The sequence below is a fragment of the Urocampus carinirostris genome, chromosome 11 (assembly GCF_059441175.1).
Source record: "Urocampus carinirostris isolate Australia breed hairy pipefish chromosome 11, RoL_Ucar_1.0, whole genome shotgun sequence".
Lineage (NCBI taxonomy): Eukaryota > Metazoa > Chordata > Actinopteri > Syngnathiformes > Syngnathidae > Urocampus > Urocampus carinirostris.
In genome coordinates, this window is record NC_142359.1 from 35866051 (window position 1) to 35881408 (window position 15358).

The following is a 15358-nucleotide window of genomic DNA, read 5'->3' on the forward strand; positions in this document are numbered from 1 at the left end:
GTCAAAAATTAACCTCAACAATCTTTAAGTCAAATCCTAAAAACTGCGCGAAGGAGACGGGTTTAAAGTTGTATATTTGTCGATATGGGTCACAGGGTCTGGCATTATTACTATTTCAAAGATGTTATAAAATAATCTAACCTCACTCAGTGAAATAAAAAGTGCGGAAAGATTTGCTTTTGTCTGGAGAGCGTGTTTGGCGGTTTTGTTGAACTGTTTCTTCAAACATATGGTGTGGTGCTTTCTTAAAAAATAAAAAAATGTTGCTATTATGGCTCTTTGGGTCAAAAAGGTTCCCAACCCCTGTCATAGTTCATAGCTCCTCTTCATTTCACCACTAGATATCCTCATCCTTCTTCATATTAGCAGTAATTTCTTGTAAGTAGCAAATTTGCATTTGTGTATCATGTAAGCTAGGGGTCAACAACCCTTTCGATGTGGAGTGCCACTTTCAAATTTCCTTTTAAATCCGTGTGCCATACCAAGATCAATGACTCGCACAACAATTTCTTTTAAATCCAACAGATCTGTAATTTAACACCAGTCCGGATATACAACATGGATATACATTGAAATCGTATAATTGACCAATTTATCTTCCACTATTCTTGTTCATCAATAAACTAAAAAATGCATGTGAGCAACATGTGGAAAGGCCTGAAGCCATCCATGACTTCAACATTGTAACACATGAATTAACCAGAATCAATCATTCTTCATCAACAATGAACTACAATCAAAAACAAGTGATATGGACAGCTACCATAACATTTATCGATGTAATCTTATTGCAGAAAATATCAAAACTTGAAATAACAGCAACAAGGCAGAAGGCTACTAGAAAATAAAGGCAACAGAAATAACAGCTGATTTGGTCGCGGATATAAATGATTTTCCGTGCTTTGTTATGCAGTGAGCAATGTGATAACTTGCTTCAGTGGTGGTGATTTTAGCAGTGACAAAGGTTTTCAGGGTCTGTGTTTGTTGGACGCAGCGCGTTCTCATGTCCCCGCCTTGTCAGACTCATCCTTGAATTCGTGTTCATGTTTCGTCTCGTAATGACGTTTAACACGGAAAACACGGATCTTTCCTCCTCTGTTAGGCGCGGCGCAGACACACACTCACACACGGAGAAGAGGAGGAGGGGCGCTACCATAAACACGGCGCGCAACTGAAATGTCTAAATTTCAGATAAAAATGCACTTAAAAAAAAAAAAATCTACATATATATCATTATTATTCGTATTACTTTTCCGTGCGCTCGCGTGCCACTGGTTAACCCCTTGCGTGCCACTGCTGGCATAGAACTTGAGGATGTATACTGCAATTAGAATGTATATGCAGTATATGTAGAAGCGTGTGCTGTTCTGGTAAGCTTGCCTCGGAAATGGGTGGGATAGTTACGTTTTGGAGTTAATGTTGGTGGGTATCTAGTGTCATTTTGCAGGAATAGCTGGTCTGCTACGCTTTTCTTACTACTTTTCTCACTACTGTTCTTCCTTCTTAATCATGGTAACTTCCAACTATTCCTGATGCTCATCCGTGGACAGGGACCTGTTTTGGTGGAGCTCAAACTGGGATGGTTGAGGGAACATGGATTGGTAAAAGTCCAACAACTTTTCTTTTATGTCCCTCGCATTGTTTTTGGTGTGGTCGATGTCATCATTGATGCAAATGAATTTCCTGAAAGATTGAATTGAGAAGCTGTTCAAACACTGGAACACGCAATAGACTTTTTTCCTCAACCGAACGTGGGTTCTTCTCACCTCGGTCTCTTACGAATGTCATCAAATATGCGCTCTGCATAATCCAGGTCATTGCGAATCATCTTGAAGTGTATGTCATCTGAACCCAAGATTTTATACCTGTTGACATTTTACCAGATGAGTGGAGTTTGTTCATCTTGATATTTTGTCTGAAAAGCTCTCACTTGTACTTCTTCTGGGTGGCAAAGATACTGCGGATGCGATCCGTGACAGGTTTGCAGTTCATAAGGAGTTCCTTTGTGATTCCAAACTACATAACAGATGAGAATATTGACTTGTCAGGATGTGCTTGAGTTCATAAAAATAACAAGGCAAAAACATACCGAGTGATGCTTATGGTAGACCAATTGGCTGTCGTTTGTCACAGATTTTTCAGAGCACATGATTAACTGACTCTTTAGACTTATCAAGTCCTGTAGGTGATCACAGAGTAATGTCTGATTTAATACACAGTTGTTCATTAATAATCTCATAACGACAGGGTTGGGAGGGTTACCTTAAAAATTTAATCCGATACAGTAGTACCGGTAGTTGCCTGTTGAAAAATGTAATCAGTAACGTAATCCGAACACCATAATATTAAAGTAATGTAATTTGGTTACTTTCAATTACTTTTGAATTACTCCAATATCAAATATGCTAATAAAAGACAAAATAAACTAAATAAAATATAATATAAAATATATATAATACAAAATTGTGTTAAAGATTACTGAACAATATAACCTTGAAAAAGAAAAACCAAGATCATGTACCGGTAGTTTTTTTGTAGTCCAACTAAAAAGTGCTAACATTTTAACCACATAGTATAGTGAATTGAGCAAAAAAAAACATTGTTTTTCACATGGTATACAAAATATGCTGTTTTAGTTCACCTCATATTGTTTTAAACAAACAAAGCGATTACTTTCTAAATTTCCCCAAAAATCTGGGATATCTTGTCATCTCTCACGGTCAGTAATTGAAATCAGGATTGGACACAGTTAGTCTATCAGTGCTTTATGTTTATGTAAACGTGAGACATGGGAATGAGTGCAAGAAGTGAATGAATGGATGCTTGAAAGGGTCATTCCAAGAGGGAATTATATTGCATTGATAATTTGATATTTCCTTTTATATGTTCATATTTGCTCATGTTGTCTCGTTAGTTACACTTTAATTACGTGGCACGTTTCTGTTATAGTCATGTTTTGTACTCAGGCACCTAGGGCTGCTGCGGAGTTCGTGGGAATGAGCGCACAAGCGTGTGTGTGTGTGTGTGTGTGTGTGTGTGTCGGAAAGAACTTGCAAAACTGGAATGGTGTGATTGGTGCCCATGGCATTGGAAAAGTTAATTCCAATGGCATGAGACTTCTTAGTCTGTGCGCGGAACATAACCTTACCATCACAAACACCATCTTCCAACAAAAGAATAAATATAAGGCATCCTGGATGCATCCCAGGTCCAAACACTGGCACCTGATCGACTACGCGATCGTGAGGAGGGCTGACCTGAAGGACGTGCTCATTACAAGAGCTATGCGTGGGGCAGACTGTTGGACCGACCACCGCATGATTCTGACAAAGGTCAGAATGCATGTCCGGCCCTTAGCACGTCAGGGTGGTTCAAAGAGGAAGACACTCAACTGTGCCAAACTCTCCAGTAGCGACACCCTTGACAACTTCCGTTGCTCTCTAGCTGAGAGGCTGGCAAACATTGAGCAGCTGGTCATGTCAGAGGCTGGGATGGATGAGAAGTGGACCTATATATCTACCACCCTCTTTGACACTGCAGCCCAAACCGTTGGTTTTAAAACTAAAAAACACCAGGACTGGTTTGACCAGAATGCCGGAGAGATCTCAACCCTCCTGGACAGAATGCACAAGGCGCACAGAGCCACCCTGAACAACCCACAATCTCAATTCCATAAAAAGCTATGGCAAGCCCTTCGTTCCGAGGCCCAGAGAACTCTCAGAAAACTGCAAGATGAGTGGTGGATCTCAAAAGCCAATGAAATCCAGTCTCACGCTGATAGAAGCGATATGCACAGTTTCTATGATGCAGTAAAAACCATCTATGGCCCCAGAAACTGCTCCCTGGCACCTGTTAGATCTGCTGATGGAACATCTCTAATCAAGGATCAGGCTATGATAGTGGAGCGGTGGGCTGAGCATTTCAACACCCTGCTCAACCAGCCCACCCCAGTGGACCCAACTGTCCTTTCAGAGCTCCCTGAACATCCTACATTGCCAGACCTCGACCTCCCGCCAACTTTCAATGAAATCCTGCATGCAGTCAAAACCCTGAAAAACAATAAATCCCCTGGACCTGACAACATCCCAGCTGAACTTCTCAAGGTAGGAGGCTACCTCTGTACACGGACACTGTTTCAATACATTTCAGAGGTGTGGAGACGAGAGTGTGTCCCGCAACTGTGGAAAGATGCGAACATTGTGACCATCTTCAAGAATAAAGGAGATAAATCCATCTGCTCCAACAGTAGGGGTATCTCTTTGTTGGCCACTGCTGGAAAGGTCCTTGCCAAGGTCATGCTCCGCAGACTCATCTCCAAAATATCGGAACGCGTCATCCCAGAGTCACAGTGTGGTTTTCGAAAGGACAGGGGAACAGTCGACATGATCTTTGTGACAAGTCAGCTCCAAGAGAAATGCTGGGAGCAGCACAAGGACTTGTTCATCGCCTTTGTCGATCTCTCAAAGGCATTTGACACAGTGAACAGGGACCTACTGTGGCAAGTCCTGAAGAGATTTGGGTGTCCACCCAAGTTTCTCACCATTCTTGCACAGTTCCATTTAGGGATGACAGCCAGAGTGGTAGTTGGAAGACACAGCTCAGAGCCCTTTGGCGTCAAAACTGGAGTGAGGCAAGGCTGTGTGCTGGCTCCAGTTCTCTTCAACATCTTCCTCGTCTGTGTTACAACACTGCTACGTAGAAGGATGGAGAAGCAGGCTGGAGTTACCATCAACTTCAGGTTTGATGGTAACCTGTTTAACATCAGGAGGCTACAGGCAACTACCAAACTGACTTCAGAGACCATCATTGAGCTACAGTATGCTGATGACTGTGCCCTGGTTGCCCATACACCGGAGGCTCTGCAAAACATTCTCTCGGCAGCTGTAACTGCATACACCAGAATGGGACTGACGATCAACACCCAGAAGACAGAGGTACTCTGTCAGTCCAGTGCTGACCTCTTACCAAATCCAATAATCCTCACTGCAGCAGAGCATAGTGTCTGACACCTGCTCATTGGATGATGAGATCCAGAGCCGTCTCAAGCAAGCATCAGCATCTTTCGGTCGACTAAGGAGAAGGGTCTTTCAAAACAACAACCTTAGACTCCACACCAAAATGCTGGTCTACAGAGCTGTATGCATCACTACATTACTGTATGGATGTGAGGCATGGACTATCTACAGCCGCCATCTGAAGAGCCTCGAGACCTTCCATGTAAGATGTCTTCAGAAGATCCTTGGCATCACATGGAGGGATAGAGTGCCGCACACAGAGGTGTTGGAGAGGGCAGGCAGCTGCAGCATGGAATCCATTATGGCCCAACGCCAACTTAGGTGGCTGGGGCATGTTGTTTGAATGCCCAGCCACAGACTGCCACGCCGTATCCTCTATGGTCAGTTACATCTAGGCCAACGTAGTGCTGGTGGGCAGAAGAAGCGGTTCAAAGACCAAATGAAGAACATCCTGAAGAGATGTCGGATAAACCCTTCCTCACTGGAGGAACTTGCTTCCTGCCGAGACCTCTGGCGCTCCCACTGCTCACAGGGAGTGGATTACATGGAGGAACAGCGCATGCAACACCGTGCAGCAAAGCGTGCAAGGAGACATGCTTGCCGGGCCGCCCCTGCTCCCCCCATCACCCCCTTCACATGCTCTGTCTGTGGCCGCATCTGTGGATCCAGGATCGGACTCTTCAAACATCAGCAGACTCACAATTAAAAGAAGATGGTCATCATCGAATCGATGGACAACCCCAAGCGCAAGCAAGCAAGTGTATGTGTGTGTGTGTGTGTGTGTGTGTGTATGTGTGTGTGTGTGTGTGTAATGAATAATACAGCAGAGAGAAAGGAGCGACCAGACATGGCAAATGGCAAGTCTAAACAAAGTTAATGCGAACAAGTAAAAGAATAAAAAGTTAAAACCATTTTCCCTAAAAGAGTGCAACATGAATATGTTTTTAAATCAAATTGTAACTCTGCAAAGTTATCCTTATTTTTACTAAATGTATCAGTAATTTGATTACGTCTGTTTTTCCTATAACTGTAACGGAATACAATTACATTTTTTGGGGGTATCCTAATTACATAACACGGTTACATGTATTTCGTTACTCCCCAAGCCTGCATAACACTACCCACCTCTCGTTTGACCGATTCCATGTCATTTAGCTTTGCCAGAGTTTCAATTTCACTGTTAGACAGAATCCCAGAGTGGTCTTTATCAGCAGTGTCAAACAATTCTGAGATGTTTGCTTGCTTCTTGACACCCATCATGAAATAAAAGTAGGAAAAGGCAAACTGCATGTCATCTGAATGACGCAAATGGTGGCTTGAGGTCTTTTGAAATTCTTTTGGAAATCTGTAATAAAAAAAAGTGCAAATGAGGCTCAGTAAGCATCCCTTAAAGAAGACTTAATATTAGACCTTGGTGGGTCTTACGTTTCCTGCAACTCCTGCATTACGAGCTTGTCAATCATATGAGGCGCATGCGCGATCACTCTTCGTTCCCTTATTCTTTCGAGCTTTTGGTTGTATAGCATATCCACGTAGCGCAAAGAGTCACTATAAGAATCGTGCAGCTTTCGGCGAGTGGCGACACGGTTTGTCTCATACATGAAGGCTTTTCTGAGATGATCCTCTTCCTGTTGAATAAAACGTATACCACTTAAGATTACAAGTTTCCTTAAAATGTTTAGTTTAAGTGAAAGTAGATATTAAGTATATCCAGTGTTTTAGTTACAGTTATTCCCTATTTTTTCTAAAAAAGTAACTGAGTAAGTAACTGAATTACTCGATATTTAAAGTATCTAGTCACCAGGGAAAGTCATTATTTCTGCTACTTTGAAAATAAGTTGTTTTATGTCAAAAAACTTTTTGTGAAATTTCGTGAGCAGAGTTTGAGTCAGCTGAGTAGACAAGAACAGACAAGTAGTTGTTTTATAGAACCTTGTAATAATAATTGAACCTCACCAGCAAGAGATTTATCATATACTTGAAGTGAAACAAAAATAAGAAATAAACAAACTCTCACAACCTGCAACAACTGGTCAGGTAGACATAGCCTACTGTACTTAAAGTATTTTGTTTGCAACAAAAGTAATTTGTAAAACAATATAAATTCAGTTTTACTCTATAGACTATAGAATAAATCACAATCTCTATCAGACAACTGCTCAAGTAGACGTAAAGTGCTGTACTTTAAATATTTTCAAACAACTTAAGTAAACAGTTCAACAATATAAAGTGTGTTTAACACTGCAGTCTAAAATAAATAAATCAAACTCTCAAACTGAGACAACTGTTTAAGTAGAATTAAGCAACTGCACTTCAAATTTTTTTTTTTGCAACAAAATTCAACTTTAAAACGATATAAAGTGACTATCCAATCCCTCTCTCTAGCTATCTCACTTCCTCCCCTCTCTCCCTCCATCTCTGTCCTCCTCCTCTCTGTCTAAGATAGCTGACATTATTTCTCTCAGTAGAGCAGCAGTTTTAGAACATGTAGTGTGTAAAGGTGTGGTAACCATTGAGAAAGAATCCTATACTAGTTTACCCCAAATGAGATGTTAAGTATTGGGAATTTAATAGCGCTCTTCCTCGTGACAATTACGGCAGGATGTTTTCTATTGTGTGATGTCATCACGCACCGTTTTTGTGTTAGTGTTGATGGCTGCTGCGTTCACGTTTGCGTGTTGTTAATGAATAAATATGCCAAAAGGCTGATCGAGGACATCATGCTTATTTTCCTTACTCACAAAAAGACTGCACGCTAAGACAACATGCTGATTTGTACTAGACAAAGTAATGCATCAGTTTTGAGCATCAGTAATGACAGCGTTGTTACGGCAGAAGAAATAGTAAGATTACTCGGTTACTGAAAAAATAATGACGTGAAGTAACGCCATTATTCATAACAGCATTATTCCCAACACTGAGTATATCTTGAAAGTATTTACCTTCTTCCAGGGAAGGAATCTTTTGTTTGAAGGCACAAAATCATCAAACTTCATCCGTACTGGTGCTTTATCGTCCACAAAATCAACGTCGATCATTTTTTCCCTGTGTATCATGCTCAGAATTTGGGGATTTCTTTTGTCCTGATTTGAGAAGAAGTTTGATACTTTTTGTTTGGGTCCTGACCCAAGGCTGGTTGCCCGACTCATGTTGGCTTTAGGAAAATTTTCATTGCTTACTGCACAAGCCAGAAAATACAATTTCAAATCAGGATCGTCTTACTGAGGCGGCTAAACAGTTGTTGGTCATTTTACCTTTGCAGTCTCCACCATCCCATTGACAGGCAGAATTATTGCACCGCTGGTCACATTGCCCATTCTTGATCATGTATCCTTCACAGCCTTTTGAACAAGCAGGAACAAGCCAAGCAAGATAAACCTTCCAGGAAGTAAAAATACACTTGTTGGTGAGCTGTCACACTAAAATTGGAAGAATAGGTGACATTTTAAATCCATCCAGACATGATAATGCACCTGGGATGTTAGTGTCAATTGTAGAAAGACAGAACATTGCAGGGTACCACTTCTACAAACAAGAATGGCATTTTAACAGAACATTAAATCAAATCAGACATTCACATCTGTCTTTATTTGCTTACTTTCTGCCCATCGGATGGGTTGTAGAAGTCGTCCAACCACACGTCTTTGCCAAACATCACGTCATCATTGAGGTAAATGAACTTTTGTGATATGCCTTGGATGCGGTGGAGGTTGCTTTCTATAGCAGGGGAGCTGAATGTGGGGAGGTCGCTCTGGTTTAAGAAAATTTCCTATAATTTTGAAGCATTACTGTTATTGTTTTGGATAGAAAAAGCATATCAAACACCATGCTTGTGTGAGGGAATTCAAATCAGATAATCTTCATGCTGATAAGTTGAGAGCTGAAATGGGAGAGGCTTACCTGATGCGTGACAATCGAAACCCTTGGGTTTTGCAGGTTGAGCCAGGATGGAATTTGTCCATTTGTGACGATAAAGATGTGACGCACCCATGGAGCATGTTTCTCCACGGACCGTAAGGAATAGAGAAGTGCGTTGTTGTCTTGGAAGCGGTTAGCTGTGAGAAAGTCTCTGGTCTCTTTTTTCATTGGTGCAGGGTGCATTTGGGAAAACTGAACACAAAAGATTTCAGAAATATCATTGAGGTACTCACATCTCCATCCTCCAATCAATAAATTTAATACAACTATTCACATAGTCGGTAGCAGCATACAACTTTTATGATGGCGCTCAGGTCCCAGAACATGTAAGCAGGAGAGACTGCCAGCGCCTTCCCATCCATCATGAGTTTTTTCTCATCAACTTGAAGGAGATCAGTCAAATGCTGTTGTGTTTTGAGGTGGACCAGGGCGATACCAGCCTCTGGGTACAATTCAAGCTGATGATCACAAAAACTAATGAGCCGTGACATCCCATAACTGGATGAAAAAAATCAAATCGCAAATAGGACAAAATTTTCCCCAAAATGGGTAGCTATACCGCAATTATCTTGTCAGTGATGGGACGTGGCAGTCTCGCTTTTAGCTCCTCTGATTCTTTGAATGATTTGGAGAACCCACTCAGGTAGGCAATAGTTGGCATTTGAATTAGACCTGGGATATCTTTGTCTGTTGTCTGAAAAATACAACACACAGCCTTACACTACTTTCATTATCAATAGAAAATGTTTGAAAAAAAACAAGATTTACCAGGTAACATTGGGCCATAGAGAAGTTCACATCTTTGAGTTTGTCTGTCAAGGCTATTGTAGCTGGAAGACAATCCAACAAAAAGAGATACAATAAACAGTGTAAAAACAATAGGTAATTTCCTGCCATTATGGAGACAACCATCACTTCCATAACATTAGTATTTCTTTGCAAAGCCGTACTTTCTGCCCGTGAATGGAAGACAACCACGGAGACAGCGTTGGAGGGTTGGAGGGGTTTGTTAAGCCGAAGCAACAACTTGGCAGGTGGAAAAGAAGGCAAGATTGAAGGTAGCACTTGATTGTTGATACTGGTGGGAAGGGCAGGATCGAGCACCACCAAAGGAGCTGCAATGCATTGAGACAGCGGGCATTGTGATATTTTTCTGGACACAAGATGGGAAAAGACAGGAATAGTTTTCATTATTACTTGCACGTGTTGAGGAAATTAACAAAGAAAGTAAATTTGTGCATTCCAGGCAAGCTTTGAGCCTTTATGTGGGAGTTCAAATTGATGTTTTTTTCATACAGTGCCGTGAAAAAGGATTCACCCCCTTCCTGATTTCTGTGTTTTTTACATATTTATCACTCACAAATGTTTCAGAACATCAAACCATTTTTTAACATCACACAGAGACAATCCAAGGAAATACAAAATGCAGTTTTGAAATGTTGATTACATTTGGTAAGGCACAAAAAATAAAAAGTAAAAACCTATGTGAATAAGTAATTGCCCCCTAAACCTAATAGCGAGTTGGCCCACCTTTGGCAGCAATAACAGAAAGCAAACATTTACGATAATTGGTAATGAGTCTTTTGTATCACTGTGGAGGATTTTTTGGGCCACTTTTTTTTTGCAAAATGATTCAAATCTGACATATTGAAGAGGTTTCTAGGATAAACAGCACTTTGAGGTCACAAAGCAATATCTGAATTAAATTAAAAACCAGACTTTTACCTGGCCACTCCAGAACTTTCTTTTTTGTTTTTTTTGGAGGCATTCAGAGTTGGACTTGTTGGTGTGTTTTAGATTGTTGTCTTGCTGCATGATCAAAGAGTGCTTGATTTTGAGGGCATAAACAGAAGACCGGACGTTCTCCTTGTGTATCTTCTGGTAAACACCATAAGTTCAGTTAAAAATTTCGGCTCTTTGTGTCAAACTTGTTCGCCACCCCTGTACTAGACTATAGTATAGTAGAACAGTCAATTTACTGCTAGTTCCCCAATCTTGGTTCTCGAGCAGGGGTCAGGAACCTTTTTGACCCAAAGAGCCATAAAAGCAAAAAATCTTTTAAAAAGAAATTGAGAGAGCCACATCATATATTTTCAGACAAAATTGAAATAACTGCCAAACACGCTCTCTAGACAAAAGCTAATTCTTCAGCACATTTTATTTCACTGTGAGTCATTTGATGATTTAATCAAATGTATGAAATGATAATAGTGCCAAAACCTGTGTCCCAAATCAATGTAAATATGCCATTTACAATTTGTCTTCCACCTTAAATTAAGAGTGTTGAGGCGATTTTTTTCCATGAAATTTGTCCTTAATAACGGTTTCAAAACAATGTACATGCAAAGTTCTTTTGTAAAAATGTCACAAATTACTGAAAACAATAAGCATATCGTCATATTCACTTTCGGTGTAGACTGCACTGAGATGGAGAGAGAGAAGGAAGTGCCTTGCGCTGTGTGCAGGGATCCGCCCACCTGTACTGCTTGCCCAATCAAAGTTGTTTGCCAGCGTTTTTATTAATCAGTTTAAATGGTTTCTTATCGAACTTCTGCATTAAGTTGCTTCGGCTTTAAATGGACCAAAATCGGGATGAAATCACTTGACTTTGAAATGCCACAGAGAGATGTGCAATACTTACATTTTATTTCGGAGCCATATGTACTCATGAAAAGAGCCATATATAGCTCCCGAGCCATAGGTTCCCTACCCCTGTCCTAGAGGGTGGAGTCCACAAGTTTTTGATTTTTCTTACCCTCCAATACACCTGATCATACAAATAAGGATAATTATTGGGATTCTGTATAGTTTCCTGACTTTATGAATGTGATGTGTTGGAGCCTACCTGACTCTGTTGTTTACTTTTAGGACTTTAAGTATGGAGAAATATTTAAGCTCTGCATACATGTTCATACAAGTATGCAATACTAGTCATGATCCTTAATTTGCTCAAATGAAGTGTTGCAATATTTCATCAATGCAGTTCTCTCGCCATCTTTGTACTCCTTTACCTACCTCAGTCCATTTTGTTCCTCCTCTAGTTGTTCTTTGGCCTTCATGAGGTCCCCCAGAAGGACCACATCTGAGCCATTCACCCATGTGTATACCAGATCAATGGGTATGGGCGTGCATTCTCTGAAAGAAAAAAACAAATTCAGACACTAGGACGAGCATGTTTTTCTCAAGCTCATGCACCAATCTCTTGCTTATTCTAATGCTAGCAAGAAATGTCAAACGTGGGGAAAAAACTCAAAAGAAACTTTAGGCTCACATACTGGACATGTCGGCCAGGATATATATTTTTAAGAGAACACATTTTTATATTTTTAATACAATGGAGGAAAAATACATGTGTTGAATCATGACAAAGATTGAGTTTGATAAATATTTGAAAGGTTGAATACTCACCTGCTATGGAATGACATACAATCATCCACTTTCTTTTCCAAATCTGATACGTCTTGAAACTGGCTGGACCGGTCCCACCTCCACTCGTCCACAAACTGTCAATAAATTGTTGTCATCAAGTTAAAACACATAAAACAGTCAAAGAGTGCAACATTTTATTTTTTGTTATATGACAATGTACACTATAAATCAATGTAGAAAAATATTTTTAACCACAATGTTAAGATTTGAAAACTAATGGACTAATAGCCACTAAGTACCTCATATCTTTCATATTTAATTTCCCCCAATGTTCCTGCTCGGAGCCTTCGTTTGGAAAATGCTTCTTTATTTGTGATCCCAAGAGCCAAGAAGAAATCTGCAGGTTCGAGAGCGTTCTCTTTTCGGGCCCAAGTTCTGTGGAACGCTCTTTTCTCTATTTATTTTTTTTATTTTACTTATTTTTTCTCATGCTGAGATTTTGAGTTTTCCCTTGCCCTCATGTAGGTTTTTAGATCAGGGATGGTGTAAAACAGTCTGTAGTCTGTACAGCCCTTTGAGACTTCTTGTGTTTAAGGGCTATACAAATAAACATGACTTAAAAATGCGTTATGTCCTCCTCCCAGAGAATAAAAATTAATGATTCAAAATTTCTAAAATTGATTCACCCGCTTTTACATTTCATAAAAATGAATAATGTAATACAAAGGATATTATTTCATTAGAAATAATCGAAAACAGATATAACAAGGCCTTAGAAGCACAAAAAAAGAAAAAAAAACACCTAAACAGACAGATTTGGAATAAAGAGTAGCCTACGCAATATATCGGTAAAAAGTAATTTTGCAAACTTTAAAAAAGCTTTTAAAGTCCATCGATTACACCATACTATTTTCAAATAAGAGCAAATGCGGTTCTGGGGTGTTGCAAAGAAATCCATCGAGAGGAAAATATATGACAGTTTTTTTTCCATGAAGAATACACAGCATGAAGTACCTCAGGGGTCCGTTCTAAGGCCAAACTTGTTACTTGTTTGTCCTGGAATATGAATTAGGATATGCGTGTGTAGATGGTTTTTTGAGTAGCCTACAGCTGTAAGTGAAGCATGGAGACAAACCGGTCCTCTTTCTACTGCTTTTCATCCAACTTTATTTAAGGCCTTTTGAACACAGTCAGCTTTTCTTTGTTTTAAAAATGAAATAATAAACAAACCAATCGGGTGATAAATAGTTTAACACATTTCAAATTTCTTGGCTGCTTACGAATATTTTTCCACAAAAAACAAAAATAATGAGAAAAGTGAGTGTCTAAAACTTGCCAATTCTAGGATATACAAAAAAAAGGTAAGTTAACTCACCTGTCCGATCTGATGAAGCGATATTACAATAGAAATGAGTCCCAAGCTGTAAATTGCAATCCTAAATGGACGAGGCCGAAAAATTCTCGCGTACTGCTTGGGTGCCATATTCACACATGCCACTGTACTTGAAAGTGCGAGGTGTTGGATTGCTATGAACTGAGTAATGTCGATGCAATGTCTAGAAATATTCACCTTCCAGAAAGGGCGTCAGCAATTTTGGTTTCACTTATGGAAATTACAACACTGCCGAGCTTTAGTGGAGCAGCAAGTCTCGCCAAATTGTTTGTGCTTTATATTCCAAGGTTTTATCCTGCAGTTAACCAATTGTGGTTATTTTGAATTCTATGGTATGTTTTATTTATCTTCATGGAATTTTGAAGCACAACTTAGTTTTATTGTTTACAGTTACTTTTTCACTTGGGTAACTAATCCCATTTTAGTATTTTTATCCCTAAAACTTTGTTTTAAAGTTTAGGTCAAATGAATTGTAAATGTTTTGGGATTCTGGTTTTGTAGTCGGTACATCCTAAATTGCAAAGTTTATTCAGTAGCAGTGTTGGGAATAATACTGCTATATATAACAGAACGAGACCTTAGAAGCATTCAAAAAAAGTAAAGTAACGTTATGACAAATGCCTTGTCATAACTGCGACAGATTCAGGGCAAAAACATTTCACTCCAATTACCAATATGTGGAAAAATATGTATCCAGTGTTTTATATGGAATTAAAGTCTTTTCAGTTGAAATCAAATTATTTTTTTCCAACAAAGTGTATGTTTTTTAAATCGAATTGTTTCACTACTTTTGGAATTATATGCGCAGGTTTGAGAATTGTTGGAGCCAAAATGTATGTGTGTCATTCATTGTTATTCTTGTTTTTTCCATAGAGTGAAAAGTTGCGCCGCGTGAAAGCTGCACTACGCCAAATCTGCGAGACGCGAAAACTGTGCAATGCGAAAGCTGTTTTTTTGTCTGCTTTTAAATGCTTTATTGAATAAATTGCATTCATGCTCCTATACAAAAACTGCATCGCATAACCAACCTTTATATAACCAACAGTTAAAAATCAGGATAATCAGTAATGCTGGTTTGTTGTTAACCCTTGTTACTAATGTCTTTTGTGTTGGAGACCAAGCTGTCTGACGTGAGGTTTGAGAGGCATCTGTTCCTCAGATGTAATCACTGGTTTGAGAAGGGGTACCATAGTCTGTTTGGCTGTGTACATGATAGAATAAGTACAGAATGTATCTTTTGTCTCGGGTTGTTAGATTCACACTGCAATGTTAAACACGCTATGTTGTGTATTTTATTGTTGAGATCTTAACTTTTGTTTTGAACAAATATTTGACGTACAGTAGCATGTGTCTACTTGACCAATTGTTTGACTTGATCCTAGACTGTGATTTATGATACAGAGTGAAACTCACTACATATCGTTTTACTATCGACTTTTGTTGTGAAGAAAATACTGTAATTTATGTTGCCAATGTCAACTTGACCAGTTGTTTCAAGTTTTGAGAGTTAGACTTCCATCAATCGATTATCTGGCACCACTCATCCTCAGTAGGGCCGCGGGGGTGCTGGATCCCATCCTGGCTGTCTTCGGGCAGTGGGCAGGGGACACCCTGAACTGGTTGCCAGCCAGTTGCAGGGCACACAGAGGCAGACAACTCACTC

General features: G+C 39.7%; 1 protein-coding gene across 3 annotated transcripts; it reads right to left on the reverse strand.

Moving 5' to 3' along the window:
- Nucleotides 1-506: 506 nt before the first annotated feature.
- On the reverse strand, nucleotides 507-13825 carry LOC148357233 (N-acetylglucosamine-1-phosphotransferase subunits alpha/beta-like). Of its 3 annotated transcripts, XM_088347299.1 has the most exons (18): nucleotides 13678-13825; nucleotides 12342-12436; nucleotides 11949-12068; nucleotides 9884-10086; nucleotides 9702-9763; nucleotides 9493-9627; nucleotides 9227-9391; nucleotides 8916-9125; nucleotides 8614-8784; nucleotides 8489-8540; nucleotides 8270-8356; nucleotides 7958-8193; nucleotides 6441-6643; nucleotides 6141-6360; nucleotides 2090-2179; nucleotides 1931-2016; nucleotides 1767-1865; nucleotides 507-1683 (listed from the first exon to the last, which is right to left on the reverse strand). In XM_088347299.1, the coding sequence occupies exons 1-18, from the start codon at nucleotides 13783-13785 to the stop codon at nucleotides 1524-1526; spliced, it is 2502 nt and encodes an 833-aa protein (XP_088203425.1). In that variant the 5' UTR covers nucleotides 13786-13825; the 3' UTR covers nucleotides 507-1523. The 3 variants fall into 3 exon arrangements, 2 of the variants coding, with proteins under 2 accessions (XP_088203425.1, XP_088203426.1); XM_088347300.1 differs by lacking the exon at nucleotides 8489-8540 and having other exon boundaries at nucleotides 8270-8393; XR_015851994.1 differs by lacking the exons at nucleotides 507-1683; nucleotides 1767-1865 and adding an exon at nucleotides 2263-2301 and having other exon boundaries at nucleotides 1929-2016.
- Nucleotides 13826-15358: the final 1533 nt, after the last annotated feature.

What these genes read in the sequence shown, in the direction of transcription:
- LOC148357233 (XM_088347299.1), bottom strand. Translation starts at nt 13,785, where the DNA reads ATGGCACCCAAGCAGTACGCGAGAATTTTTCGGCCTCGTCCATTTAGG. An exon ending in TGAGCGCCATCATAAAAGTT is followed by an intron (nt 9,126 to 9,226) that starts GTATGCTGCTAC and finishes TTTTGTGTTCAG; the next exon opens with TTTTCCCAAATGCACCCTGC. An exon ending in GATTCCTTCCCTGGAAGAAG is followed by an intron (nt 6,644 to 7,957) that starts GTAAATACTTTC and finishes TTTATTCAACAG; the next exon opens with GAAGAGGATCATCTCAGAAA.